The 15,570-nt window shown below is 42.4% G+C and overlaps 1 protein-coding gene across 2 annotated transcripts in view; it reads left to right on the plus strand.

Moving 5' to 3' along the window:
- Nucleotides 1–1,758: 1,758 nt before the first annotated feature.
- tmem65 (transmembrane protein 65) overlaps nt 1,759–15,570 on the plus strand; it is a 45,421-nt gene continuing 31,609 nt past the window's right edge. For both annotated transcript variants that reach the window (XM_030064145.1, XM_030064144.1), the window contains exon 1: nt 1,759–2,360. In XM_030064145.1, the coding sequence (XP_029920005.1) occupies nt 2,093–2,360 (268 nt within the window). In that variant the 5' untranslated portion in view covers nt 1,759–2,092. The remainder of the gene's footprint in view (nt 2,361–15,570) is intronic.

The raw sequence follows: 15,570 nt of genomic DNA on the forward strand, positions 1-15,570 counted from the left end.
ATAATAAAAAGTGTGATGTTTATTTCATTCAGCAGTTTGACAGGAAAGGGAAATGCTGATGATGACCAGTGGATGGCGCCGTTTCATCATTTTGGAGAAGTACAGTTTCTGTTGTGACGCATCTCTCAGGGTTACTGCTCATCAAATCTTTAAATAATAACAGTGAAAAATGTTTCCTGATCATTAAACAAGGTATTAAACTTGAAAGCATTTTTTAGTATTTTATTTTATTGTATAGATTGACTGATAGATTGGGAGGGGTGGGCTGCGGGGGGATTTATACTTTTTGTTATGAGCATAAAGACACAAACAGCAAAGACACTTTAACAGGCTGAGCTGTGCAAACTCACAGTAAAGCAGTGCCCATCCATTAAAACATCCATTAAACTAACAAAGTCCTCAGCATTCTGAATTTTTTCTTGTATATTTGCAACTTTACAATGTTTTCATTATTTTACAGCTTTAATGTCAGAATTTCCAAATTTATATATATATATATATATATATATATATATATATATATATATATATATTACAGCTTTAATGTCAGAATTTCTGAGTTTTTTTCTCATAAATTTACCACTTTAATCTCAGAGAATATCCAAGTTTTTTCTCATATATATATATATATATATATATACATATATTTATTTATTTTTTCAAATTTTTCCTCTTACAATGGCCCTGATATGCCACTGTAAATAAATACACGGTTGTACAAAACAAATTACTGGGACTTTTCACTGTCAGCTCTCTGTGTTAAAGCTGCAGGCAAAATATTCTATGACACTGTTAACTTTTTTAAAGAATCTGTTTTTTCCCAATAGACTTTTTTTATATTGAACATAATTATGAATATACAAACACTCCAAGTTAATAAACCAAAGAAAAAATGAAGGAAAAAAAATGAGGTGGGGGTTTTATACACTATGCAAAAAACAAGGCAGAGAAAAAAAATACACAGGAGCAAAGGCATAAAAAACATAAATCAAAGCATACATCCCTACACACCTTTCTTATGATTCTGCTAGAATGTATTTTTTAGAGTGATAAAAAAAATAAAAAAATAAATTAAAATCATTAATAAACCAAAAAAAGGAAAGGTTGTTATTTTCTACTCACAACAATGAATTTTTTACCCATTATAATAATATTAATTAAATCTGAAACTGAAGCACTAAGATTGTGTATTTAAAAAAAAATATAAGTGACATCAAAAATTGGGAAGTCGTCAATTTCAAGTGATAGCAATTTTTTAATATCTAATGGAAATTTCCTGGACATCGGGCATGAGAAAAACAGGCTCAGGTTGCAAAAAAATACAAGGGTCCACTTCAAAATGTAATCATGTTTTAATAAAGTCTGCAGCGCGTGGACTCTACTATGGAGGACGAGAATATCATGAAGCACTGCAACACCGGTCCATGAAATAATTAATTAAATAGTGAAATAATTATATATATGTTTTTACATTAAATGAGCTGGTATTTTAATGAATTAATGGCACATTTAATGACACATTTATTTATTTAATTCCCATTTTAATTAATTAATGACACTTTTAAGTATTTATTTAAAGATGTATTTATTTATTTCATTCTGTCCCTTTTAGTCCTCCATACTCAACAGGTGTAGTTACCCGAGTCCACCTGCCCTCTGCCTGCGGGGCCGCTTGCTGTACACGCCTCGGGCCAGCTGGTGGCGGTAGTGCGCCTCTCAGCCGGATCAAACACCACCGAGGAAGAAGAAGTAGTTCGCTGTGTGTTTGCGAGGCGTCAGGTCGCTTCCCAAAACTCCGGAGCGGCGAGCCGAGGGACCGGGAGCCAGCCGGGCGGCGGGCGGCACCACAGCGGGACATGGACGGCTGCTTTAGCGCTGAAACGAGCCTCGGAGAAACACACGATAAAAGTAATCAGCTTTCTATTTGTTAGAGAAGCGAGAGCGGAGAGGAGAGGAACTTCTGCGGGGCGGCGGCGTCGCTGGCACGGGGAGCGGTGACGGCGGTTGGCGCCGGGAGAGCCGACAGTTTGACACTTTTATCGGATTTTTTTTGGATTAACTAACGTTATCTGTTGAGGTTTCCGCCACGATAATGATCCGGCTTTGCCTACAAAGAGCTTTCCGACCGGTTTTCCAAAAGTCAACGCCGGGAGTCCCTCGGGTGGCCGCAGCGCCGCGGCCGCCGGGCTCGGAGCGCCGCGCCCCGGGCCGCTGGATGGGGACGCACCGGCGGAACGAGCCGCGGGAGCCGCTGAACTCCCCGAAGAGAGCCAAGGACTTCATCTACCGGCTGCAGCCCGCAGAGAGGAGCTGCCTGCTGCGGGAGCTGCAGAGCTTCGAGTCCATAGCCATCGCCCAAGGTGAGGGACACACATGTGACTTCTGACCCGGGCCGAGGGCTTGTCACCCGGGTGGGAAGTTTGCAGGGTCCGACCGATATGGGCTTCCAGGGCCGATACAGACATTCATCAGGCTGAAGTAACAGTCCGTTTTTAATTTAACCATTTTCATGCCGATTGATGATTTTTGATCTTGTCCTGGTGGGAAAAGTCACATAGGTTCAATAGTAAGTCATATATTCAATATCAAGTACAAACAAACAAACAAACAAACAAACAAGCATCGCCTGATTCTAGTTTAACTAAGATTACTAACAAATTCAGATTAGATTAGCTGCACAGCATGGAATTATTAAATTATTATTATGTGTATTACTATTATTAAATTGTTGAAGAAATTAAGAAATTAAAAATAGCCCCAGTGGAAATTAAGCCTCCTTAAAATAAAATTAAAAAAAAAAAAAAAAAAACTGGATGTAGGAGATGCAGTTACTTCAGAAAGTTTTTTATTGATCAGAACAGATCAATCACTGCCTGAGGCTAACCCTAGCACTAAATCTGATTTTGTCCATATCTAGGCTATTCCGTTTCAATTATTTAATATCACGCAACAATATGATAACCACATATTGTTCAGCCCGAGGATTAAATAATAGTCTTTTTTTTTTTTTTTTTTTTTTTTTTTAACTTAAACATTTTCATGCCAAGAAACCAGAGCTGGGTGATATTTTCGATATCTTATCAATACCGTGATGTGAACCTAGATATCATGTGGGGTTTCAGTCTGAAACCCCACATGATATCTAGGTTCAGCTAGCTGTCTGGGTTTCAGTGTGTTGAGGGAGACTCCTTTGAGTCAGATGTTGTAATATGGTGATATGGCATTAATCATGTCCTTTCCTGGATTTAAAGGCTGCGTTACTGTAAAGAAATGCACTTTTCTGAACTTATTAGACTGTTGTTCCTCTTTATTTGTCTGCACCTGCTTGCCCATCATATCCACATCACTGATGATTATTAAGCAAAAATCATCATCCCTGCTGTATCGTCACAATATAAACATCAGTGTATTTGGTTAAAGATATTGTCATATTAGATTTTGTCTGAATCGTCCAGTCCTAAAACAGATGATTTTTTTATTCTTCTCGTGGTGGAAAAGCAGCTGAGATGCATTTTCCAGATCCTCATGGGACACAAAACCATTTCTACTGAAGTGCTGAAGCTGTTGGCTGATGAATAGGAAATTAATCACTTATAATTCTGACGGTTGAGTTATCATTTGAGTCATTTATCAAGTATATTTGTCTTGGATTTATGGTGTTTATGCGCGCTTCTGGAATTTCTTATTTAAAAAAAATCTCACAAGAAGAGACCTGAAATAAATCATGGGTTATTATCAGAGGTAAAAATGTCAGATTAATCTTTGCAGCTCAGCGCATCCGTGACAGTTGGATTATGCAGCATACAGTTCTGCATGTGATATATGATGCATAATAATTAGTTTGGTCCATATCACCCTGACTGAGATATTAAAAGTTACATGAAAACATTATTGAACAGTTAGATGGATCAAATAAATGAATAAAAATAGCTGCAGGATTTCTAGATTCTGTCAGAATCAGGAATACTGTATTGATCCCTGAGGGGAAATTGGTTATTGATTGGGTATTGGGTCGCTGTGATCAGAGGAGAAACCTGGATTATGTCTTAAATATTTGACAAAGTCGATATCGGCACATTAATATATCAGTCTAGTGCTGTGTGTGTGTGTGTGTGTGTCTGGAGAGAGAGCTTGATTTTTCCACTGTGTGTGTGTGTTGAGGGAGACTCCTTTGAGTCAGCCTTCATTATCCAAGACTTTTTTTTTTTTTCTTTCTGTCTTGTCAAAACACATTTTTCTCACAGTGGAAATGTTTTGACTGGAGTCAGACAGGAAGCTGAAATAACGAGGCGGGAGCGTCGCTGCCGGGCTTTTAGTCGAACGAGCCGAGCCGAGCCGGGCCGAGCCGCTGAAACGGTGGAAGCTGCTGCCGAATCGAGAGGAAAACGAGTCCCGTGCTCACAGAGTCAGGACCAGAGTCTCTGGAAACACCCGGAAAAGCTCTTTCACAACTTTTGGGCTTGGATTAAAAATCTTAGCCACATTTTGTGCAGCTGTCATGTCACATGTTTTTGTGGAAAAACCAGTGCAGCTGTAGGTTTATACAGCCAGCTGGCAGAAATGCAATATTAAACATGATACTGGACACTGAAGCCTAGAATATCCGGTCAAAGCCATAAAATAAAATGAATGAGAAAAATGTTTGGGAGCCCTGCAGGTTGGCAGTTTGAGTTTCTGAGGTCTGATGTTTTAAGGCTTAAGTGACTTTTTTTTCTTTGCCAGTAACCATCACCTTTAAATCTTTAGATGAATATGCAGATTTCTGCTTTTCATAGTGAAGAATTCATTCACAGGGCGCATAATTTGATCATTAATCTGTGATAAAATCTGCAAAGTGGTGCCAAAATGATGAGTTGCTTAATCGATACGTCAGTGGACGGGAACTTAATCAATCCTAATTTTGATAATAGACGATGCTTGGTGTTTATACCTCATAAATGACTAAGACTATTCATCAGATTCCAGCTTCACGGCGATGCTGAGGCTCCCTCCCTTTTCTCCGTTCATGTCTTTATGAAATTAATACTTTGTGGGGGGGTTTGGCTGTGAGTCGGACTAAAAAAGACAATCAGACTTGAGCTTTAATTTTATATGCTAAACGATTAATCAAAAATCCAGTGAGCAGGTTAATGCACAGTGAAGATAATGAGCTGCAGGCCGGGTGAGGAGGAGCTCTGAGCGGCTGATGTCTGCTGTTTAATGAAAGATGGAGATCGGGGTTCAGGCTCCTCTGTTTGGCCCGTCAGCGTCTTCCCGTTTCCCGTCAGACGCTGAAGATCTGACCGTCTGCCTTCAGATCGGCTCCTCAGCTCTTTGTCCTGTAGCTCCGCTCTCATTAGCAGTGCAGAAACAGAGAAAACTCCACTGCTGCATCCACACTGTTTTTCTAGAGGAATTTAGTAAAATGTCCCTTTTTTTTATTGCTGCTCTGCTGCGTACAACACACCAGCATTTACTCCAGCCTTTATTACACGAGAGAGGGTGGAGGAATGTGATTGCCTGGATAAATACATGAAAAAACACACAAGAATCAACCCAAATGCAGTTTTATAATTTGTTCACCACCGCTGAATGAGCTGGACTTTTCTCTCAGCTCTGTCGTGGCTTCTTGTCCTCGTTTCGGAGGTTTTTTGTTTTTTTTTCAGCTGCTGGCCGTCTTTCAGCCGTGACTGGCACAAATCCTAATGCATGAAAATCAGAGAGCGCCCAAAAAGTTTCTGTGGGTGTCAGAAAACTGTGAAAAAGGTCATGCAAGTCTCCTCGTGTTGTTTGATGTCGATGCAGCCGAGCTCAGAGCTGAACCTCAAACTGAATCGCGGGTAAAATAATGATTTAGTGATTAAAATTGTATTTAACATACTTTTTTCTTTCATGACTATCATCAGGAACACAGTGGGCTTTTCTAAGTGAAACGACAGTAAAGTGTGTGAGGGTGTTACTGGTTTCGTGTTTTATGTTCGCCTCCTGCTGTGCCATGAAGTAACCGCTAAAAGTGTGTAGGAAGTAAAAGCGTCTGGACTGAGATACGACAATATGCACAGAAAAAAGCAGATCCTGGTGCAAAGGATCACAAAAAGCTTTAAAAATGTGTGTGTTTGTCGAAACTCGAAATGATATTTGAGACATTTTGCTCTCGGTCATATTTATCGGCTTGCGGCGTTGAAGGCCGCCTGTCGTGTGTGATGTGAGATTATCTGACCAATCACAGCGAGTCTCATCAGGGCCAGGATTGGCCGCCTGTAAAAAGCTGTTATTCCCATTTTACCACATAAACCAGTGACTTAGTTGAAGCACCTGTTTGAAATCACTGGAAGGGTAACTGGTTGACTTATAAATACAATGGAGGTCCATGTAATTGTAATTCAGGATATGTACATATTAAATAATAATACCTCAGCAACATATAATAGGTATCAATAAGCAAAATGGCAGCATAAACAGTGACCTGCACACAGTTACAGTGACATGTGGAGCGTCTTCACACCATAAAAACTTTGGGCGGAGATAAGTGACAGAAGGATCTTTTATTTTATTTTTATTTTTTTTTTGGCCCAGGAGCACATTTACAATAAAGTTTTTACAATAAACAAAACAAGAGGTTTCTCATTTTAAAGTGATGAATTAATGATGAATGATAAGTTAAGCAGAATTGGCTGGAAATAAAGGACAAACCCGCCATGAGTTGCTGCTCTCTTCTGCTTGATGTAATTCTACATGATCTGTTCTTTTCATGAGCCCAGCGTTGAGTTGTGCATATTTAAATCACAGAGACTGTGTGTCTGTTCCACTTCATTTAACAACCGTCCGTCAGAGAAACTAAACTCATATTGCTTGATTAATCTCATAATTAATTTCGCCGCCCCGGTCGTACCAAAGTTGCGGCCGCGGCTGCGTGTTGAAACGAGGCGCGGGACGTCGAAGCTGTTTGAAGACGCGCGGTGATGCTGATTGGTGATGGGAGTTAGCCGAGGGAGCGGAGCGGTAAAAACGTGCAGGACCTCAGCCGGTTAGATAAGGTTTGTTTGGTGGAACAGAGGAGGATCTCATTAAAACAGCACGTCTCACTCTGCTTTACCGAGCAGCAGATTAATGAGACGGCCCCGGCTGAGGAGACGCCTGCGGTGAAATCATCACGTCTGACAGCGAGCCGCTCCAGCCTCCACAAGGCAAACCAGTGCAGCTTTCCTTTCAGGCGTTCATCTACAGTGTGAGACACAAAATGCATCTGTGGTGGACAGCTGGGAGTCCGTCCGTCCACACCTGGCACCAACCTGCGTCTCCACAGGCGTCTCACCTGCACACCTGTGACCGGATCTCACTGTCCCGCTCACAGAGAGAGAGAGAGAGAGAGAGAGAGACTGTAGAATCAAACTCTTACTTCGCCAGTCCTCCTTCCATGTGAAAAATAAAAATAAAATGTCCTTTAACAGGCAGCAGGTGTTAAACAAAAGGAGACGTATTTCACCTCTGTTACAGCTCAGATTATTGAATTAATCCAGCCGGTCTGAGAGGGTCGGGTTCTCCGCTCAGGTGGATAAATCAGCCTGTGATGTTTCTGTGCTTTTTCTGTAGTGACTGCAACACACACATACACACGGCTGCTATAATATTCCTGTAGTAACTCTGTTGTGTCCAGGGCTAGAGAGAGTGTGTTTAACCACGGTGGGGCATGAAATTTAAAACCTGAAGACAAAACCCTGCATGTTGTCAATACATACACTACTCACAGAAAGTTAGGGATATTTGGCTTTTGGGTGTAATTTATGGAAAATGTAAAAAGTTCACGCTACAGTGATATTATATCATGAAAGTAGGGCATTTAAGTAGAAGCATGCACTGGTGATTTCCTCATCTCAAACAATTTCTTGAAACAAAAGCCAACAACAGTGGTGGATATACCACAACAAAAAATGTCAGTGTCAATAACTTGTCATGTGCCCTTGAGCATCAATTACAGCTTGACAGCGACGTCTCATGCTGTTCACAAGTCGACTTATTGTCTGCTGAGGCATGGCATCCCACTCTTCTTGAAGGGCGGCCCTCAGGACATTGAGGTTCTGGGGTACAGAGCTCCGAGCCTCTACACGGCCACTCAGCTGATCCCATAGGTTTTCTATGGGATTCAGGTCTGAGAAAGTGCAGGCCACTCCATCTGAGGTACCCCAGTCTCCAGCAGCCGCTCCCTAATGATACGACCTCGATGAGCTGGAGCATCAAACACCTGATGTGAATTTTGCTGTTAAACTCCTTGTTAGAGAACAGCAACTTGTGCAAAAAGTACTGAAACATTGAACAGTTGGACATGTGCATTCAAAAGTTTACAGAAGGTCACATTAAGTTCACCTGTAAAGGTTAGAATGCATTTTAGGTTCATCCTGAAATTTCACCCGAAAGCCGAATATCCCTAACTTTTTGTGAGTAGTGTATGTTAGAGACCCCCCAAAACTTCTCACATCATGTTTTTAGGGGAGCTCATATCTCATTAAAGGGAGTTTTTATTCGTTAACCAGCTGCTTTACAGCCGACCTGCTCTTCAGTTTGCATTTAGCCAATCAGCTGACAGTCCAGCTGCTGGCCACGGGACGATGGGCTGGACCGGAGCATAGAGACTCTGTCCTGAATCCGTCCTGGGACACATGTCTGCTTACACCTCTAATGTGATGTGGATGATCACAGCCTCATGAAAGGTTACGACCACAAACTAGAAGATGATTCAAAAAACAAACATTGCAATAAATCAGGATATTGAATCGCAATACTTGTAGAATCGCAATATATATCAAATCGGCACTTAAGTATCGTGATAATATCAAATCTGGAGATAAATAGGCACTCGCTGCTGTATCGATATGTTCATTCGTCACATATCGTCTTTTTTTTTTTTTAGCAGAGTCGGAGTCGTGTTATTGGCTGGAGTGCCAGCAGTCCCTTGTCTGAAGTGTCCTGCTGAGGCTCTGCTCTCTCTGTATTTACCTCCACATCCCTCCGGTCCCTCGTCGTTTACCTTGTTTTCACACAGACCTGCTTATTGCTGCCAAAGTAAAGATGTAGAATAACTATTTATAGCCCCCCTCCACATTCCTATTAGTTTAGACAGGATCTCCCACTGTGTCCAATTAAAACACCATGAAAGTCTGAATCTGACGCGCCGTCCCGCTTTGACAGGACGGGAGATGCAGACGGGCCGCCGTGCCGAGCTTTTCAGAAACGTGGGCGCTCACATCGCCGGCTCAATTAAATTGGTTCCCCAGGTGATTCCACAGTAATTACCAGAGGAAGTTAACAAATATTTAATGTGGCAAATCCCCAAGTCGCAGAGCAAGGTAGGCGTACTCAAACACCACGAGATTGTAGATAAATAACTTGAAACAGGCTGTTTGTCTTCAGCAAAAAAAATTTGAAAAATTGTTTTTGGTTTAATGAAAAAAAAAAAAAAAGAAAATGTTTTTTTTTCCAGAGGCAACAAATGAAAAACCTCAAGTCTGCAGTGCTAATGATGCCTCCCACATTAGCAGATGTTCAGGATTTGTCTACATCAGCAATACGCAGAGCACAGCTGAGCAATTATGATTATTATTATTATTTATTTATTTGTGGATGGTATTTACCTTCCTGTTTCCCTCAGAAAAGTGTCTTGTCAAGATGCTATACACCTTTGCAAGCACTCGAAATGTTAAACTGCTGAACTGCAGGCAGGTGTGTTTGTGATTTCCAAACACAAAGCAAACTCTTATGAAATATGAGAGTTAAGACGCCGCCGTCTCACGTCAGGATGTCCCAGCTCAGCACGTCTTAACGGTGTTGGACTCAGTATTTTTCACTGTATGATCAATACTTTTATTGGCACGGTGGTGGATGGTGCAGTGCCAGCGGCTTCCTGTTATTGAGAATTTGTGCTACTTCAAACTGTGTTGGAACCAAAGTATTCCCCTAAATGGATCACTGGTGCACCTGTTGTACTAATAAACAAGTGTTTTTGAAATAAGAAGAAAGTGTTGCTATCCCTTGTGCTATAATCCAGGATGATAATCTCACACCTTCTGTATTGACAAATCCTCACAATAGGAGCAAATTCTATGTAGAATAGCTACATTTATACTCATTTTTTTTATTTACTGGGACATAAATGCCTCAGTCAGATATTTTCTAGTGACTTCGATTTTTTTTTTCTTTTTTTTTTTTAAACAGTTGACAACATGGGGCAGAGCTGACAGGTTACTGTAACTGAGAATTTGTGCTGCTTCACACCATGTGACCAGTGGAGTTGAAGGATTTCCCTAAAAACGGATCACTTGTGCACCTGAAAGTTAAAAAAGTGCTTCTGATGTGGCATAAAAAGTGTTTAAACTCACCACCGCAGTGATGTGATGAGCCCAGTTCTGACTTCACTGCAAAAAGTCAAAATCTTACCAAGATTATTTGTCTTATTTCAAGTAAAAATGTCTTATTCCTCGTCAAAATATCTCATTACACTTAAAATAAGACATGATCAGCTCAGAAATAACAACAATTTTCACTTGTTTCAAGTGAAAATTGAACAAGCTTGTTCCATTGGCAAAATTTGTTTCTTGTTTCAAGCTAATTTTCACTTGTTTCAAGTGGATTTTCACTTGAAACAAGTGAAAATTGTCTAAAAACAAGTTATTTCTGAGCTGATCATGTCTTATTTTAAGTGTAATGAGATATTTTGACTAGAAAGAAGACATTTTTACTTGAAATAAGACAAATAATCTTGGTAAGATTTTGACTTTTTGCAGTGTTTGTGAAGGGACACACGATCTGTCGGCTGTGCAGCTTTAATCCCAGCTGGTCAGAGGGTCAAACGCCCGACCCAAACCCCCCCGAGCTGATTATTAACCCCCTGCACTGAAGTGAAGCCACACCCGGTGAACCTGCAGGAGGATCAGAGCCTCGCACTTTGATCTTTTACCTCAAGAGAAGCTGTTTCCTTTACAGCCGCCACAGTATGCACAGCTCAGTATAATCCGTGCTGTGATTTGAATCACAGTCGTGATGGAGCCAGTAGGTCAGACGACACGAACACCTCTGGCTTTGACTCTGGTGTCCTGCAGCGAATCAAAGTCCCCGGAGATCCATTTCCAAAGGAAGAAGTCAGACTTTCTCAGCTCTGCACTGGAAATAAATCAATGCAGAGGTGAAAAAAAAAGTGTGTGCAGGAACTGACTTCGTTCTTTGGAAAGAGGTTTGGTGTTTCTTCCAATCAGCCGGTCCAACGTCTCCACTGAAAGAAGGAACATTTTGAGGGTGAGCGTGAGACGATAATGTGTTTTAAATTGCTCACTTTGAATGAGATGAAAGATTTCCTCCTGTGCCAGAACGACTTTTTAAAATGTCTTTTCCTGATGGAGGTGAAGGTGTTCAGGCCGTCTTCTCTGAATGCAGAACTTACCGCTGTCCAAGAGGCAGTTTTAGATTTTATTGGAGTTCAGAGTCTCTGCCTCGTGCGCGCTGTTTCCCAGATTAATGGAGATTAATAGTTCAAATCTACAGGGTGTTAATTAGTGGCGAAGTGACGCTCTGGCCTTTTGGCAGCACAGATCACATTACAGTAAATCTATTTTAGGCGACGGCTCGGAGAAAGTGGAATGAAGCCACTGTTGATGGATAAATTGTTGAACAGCCTGCACGTGCGTTTTTAAATGAACAAAGAGATAAAGGATTGAATCGATGGAGAGTGAGCCAACGCCTGCAGCTAATGATTATTTTCATTGGCAGTTATTCTCTTTATTCATCATTTAATGTGGAAAGTGTGAAAGTCAAAAGTGATGTCTTCAAATCTCTTAAGACTGATTTTATAAAGATATTAATGTGAATCTTAGAGATGTGAGTGAGTGAGTTGGCGTTTTTACTTGATAAATATCAAACAGTCGGCACTGGATGAGTCTCAATCAGAGATCTGGACTCTTCACTGCCAGCAGTTTGATTCCCCTCTTGGCTGTAATAAATGAGGTGTCACCTGCCAGCAGAGAACAAGGTGGAGGACTGATGAGCCGGTTCCTCAGGGACTCGTCAGGCCCGTCCCGCGGTCGGATTACAGCTGTTAGCGAAGCGCGGTCGGAGATGAAGCCATTATTTCCTCCGCGCCCCGAGGCACAGATGAAGGATTTGGCGAGGGAGGCGCTCGGCGGCGCCCGGCGGGTTCAAGTAGGAAGGAGCGCGGCTGTTTGACTGACACACAGACAGGATCTCCATCTCAGGAGTTAAACCGCTCCTTTAAATCACAGCTCAGGCAGACTCCGTCTCACACAGCGCTGCTCCCTGCCTGGAGAGAAGGGTTGAAGTTAAAAGTGGAAGAAAAGAACCTGAGTCAGAGAGAGAGAGCAGATTCAGAAGAGGGATTCTGCATCATGGAGATCATAGAGCTGTACGCTGTGATGCTGATGATTTAACCAGAGTATGAGCAGAGTCAGGGCGTGGCGCTCAGGTTTTGGAGCACGGCCAGGGAAGCAAGCTTAATCCCACATGCGTCTGCAATCCAACTAAAACTGAACAGTTTCTTCATGAATTGTATCTCAGTGGAAGTTCCTGCCAGGGTTGGGACCTGTTTGGATTTTAACGATTCCCTCTTAAGGATTCCGGTTCCTGCCGGTTCCGATAACAAATATATACGTTTTTGTATTTCTTTTATGACACCATTATACTTAAAATAAACAATTACATAAACACAAATTCTAAACACCCCCCCCCCCCCAGCTGGGGCTCTGCGGGCACGGACCTCCGTAGACTCTCAAACACAGAACATGTGCCTACGTTAACGTCGTGTGTTTTTAGATGCTTCCTCATAATGGACCTGCTTCCACTTTTGCAGGAAATGAATGCATCACATTTATTGCACTTTGCGTGCTCATTTTGAGCTCTCTTAAAGTACAACCACACTTTGGAGCGTTTCAGTGTTTGGTTCTGCTGCGGGGCTGCGCTCCTCCTCCTGCCTCGCTTGATAATGACGGTCCGTCAGTCTTCATAGCGGTGCAGTGGGGGGGGCGTATCCACCCCGGCCTGCTCAGTCTTGTAGGTGACGTGACGTCACCACAGTCACTTCAGTGCCACAAATGAGCAAAATTAATGCAGATGAGAAATTCCAGGAATCGTCATGGGAACCGGTTTTGTGAAAATGATGGATCCGGCTCCAAATGAGCAGTAATGAACAGAGGCTGCCTTTATCTGAGCCGTCACAGCACGGTGCAGCCTCACACCTGTGACACGGTGTGTGATCACTCTTGACCTTTGCTTCTACTCAGGACACACACCTTTTGAGCGGAGTCAGGTGTGTGTGTTGCCATCGATCCCTCCATGCACACGTCTGCATGTCGTATGTATTCTTTCACACGTCTGGACTCTCACATGCTGTTCCATGTTTCCAGACGCCTGTCCTCCTGTCCTCCTGTCCTCCTGTCCTCCTGTCCTCGTCCTCAGAGGCCTGTTGGATCTGTCGGCCGTCCTCTGGTGGCAGAAACCTGCTGTCAGCCAGACGGGACGCAGCAGAACCACAGCCCGTCCAAGTCGTCCCGCTTTCCTTTCCAAGCAGGGAAAATGAACGGGACTGGCAATTTGAATTTTGCATTTCGTCCTCTGGCATGAAGCTCTGCTGTCTCCTGCCTGCTGTGTCTGTCAGCAGACATCTGGCAGCTGATAGGCAGGCAGCTCTGTGTGTGTGTGTGTGTGTGTGTGTGTGTGTGTGTGTGTGTGTGTGTGTGTGTGTGTGTGTGTGTGTGTGTGTTTGTGTGTGTGTGTCCAGCAGGCAGCAGAACTCTGTGTGTGTGTGTGTGTGTGTGTGTGTGTGTGTGTGTGTGTGTGTGTGTGTGTGTGTGTGTGTGTGTGTCATGGCACAGTGGCCCGGCAGCACCATGTGACCGCACGAATGTGAAGGCTCTCAGTGAGACAGGCCTGTACCCGTCTCAAAATCTCCTAAAGCTCCTATTTATTTATTTATTTATTTATTTATTCATTCATTCATAGCCTCTCTGGCAGTGGGAAAATGGCACAAATCTCTGTGTTAATAGTCCATGTTGATAATAATCAGTGCAGTCATCGTCATCTGTAATCAAATGCAACATATTTTGGAGAATTAAAATTCATGAAATTCATTAAGCTCGCTGCATGAAGATTGTGATTGCCGGCCAATTTGAGTCACTTTGCCGTTTTGTCAGAGCGATGAGACGACGAGACGTTTGTGAATCACATGAAGCTCATAACTTCACCGTCATTCATCACTGATCAGCACTGGAAGATACAAACAAATGATCAGATGAGCTCACAGCCTCTGGGTCAGCTCGGCCTGCACAGATGTGTCCGATGTAAGGCAGGAGTGTGTCTGTGTCGTTTTCGTTGTTAGGCTGCATCTCAGCCAAGAAAAAAAAAAAAAAGGTTTATGTGAAAGAGTCTCTGTGGACTGAGGAGGTTTGTGATGGATGCACCACTTTCAAGTTTATTTTTACTCCTTAATCACCGTTTAGATTCTCAAAAGGCTTTGCAGGCCCAGAAAATGGGACAGGCCTATGAAAAGAGAATTTCCTCTGCAGGTTTGGAAAGGAGACTTAATAATAATAATAATAATGATAATAATAATAATAATAAAACTTTATTTGTATAGCACCTTTCATACAAGAATTGCAGCTCAAAGTGCTTCACAATAAAAAGAAGAACATTTGAAAACCTTAAAATAAAACATTAAAAACAGCCCAGGGTGGAATTAAAAAGAAAAGGCTAAAGACGAGAACTTTGAAATAAAACAAAAGATGCAAATAAAACTTGATGAGTTCCAGGTGTTGGGAAAGTTTTGGAATTGGACAAAAAAAAAAAAAAATGTGGAAAAGTGTGTAAACGGTGTTGTGTTTGTTTTGTGGTGACAGAGGAGTTTCTAATGAAGAACAGCTTGGAGCTGCTCGGTGTCACGGACTAACCAGACTCCTCAGATCTAATGAGGAAACGTCTGCAGTGTGTGTGTGTGTGTGTGTGTGTGTGTGTGTGAGACAGCCTGAGAGAGCACAGTGCAGAACATCCTCAAAGTGATATTTCCAATTGTTGTTTTTTTTTTTTTTCGTTGCCGTGTGGAGGGTGTGTGTCTGCTGGTTTGTGTGACGGGTTGCCAGGTTGGCAGCAGAGAGGCAGCGTTTCCGTCCCTGCAGGCGGAGATGACATAAGATGAGATGACGGCCGCCGTCGCCTGGAGAGCCGGCGGCGTTTCTGCAGGACAGACGGCGTCCTCAGGCTCCAGCCTCAACACACACACACACACACACACACACACACACACACACACACACACACACACACACAGCTGTGCAACTCATAATGATCAAAATAAACCCGGTTTGATGGCGTCTTGCAAACAGAGGTTGCTGGCATGACAGTAAAGCTCATTGTGAATTACTTTAGCTTATATAAACTTCTTAACTCATTAATGTGTCGCGGAGTTGTGAGGTTTTCCCTCCCTGCGCTCGTCTCTTAGCGACATAACCTTTAAAATAAAGGATGTGGCTGAAATTAGGCGGACAGCTCGCTCTTTGTCCGGGGATGCACTTTGTTTTCTCAGAGGAGCGCATGGAGAAT

This window comes from Myripristis murdjan, chromosome 11 (assembly GCF_902150065.1).
Source record: "Myripristis murdjan chromosome 11, fMyrMur1.1, whole genome shotgun sequence".
In the NCBI taxonomy this organism is placed as follows: domain Eukaryota; kingdom Metazoa; phylum Chordata; class Actinopteri; order Holocentriformes; family Holocentridae; genus Myripristis; species Myripristis murdjan.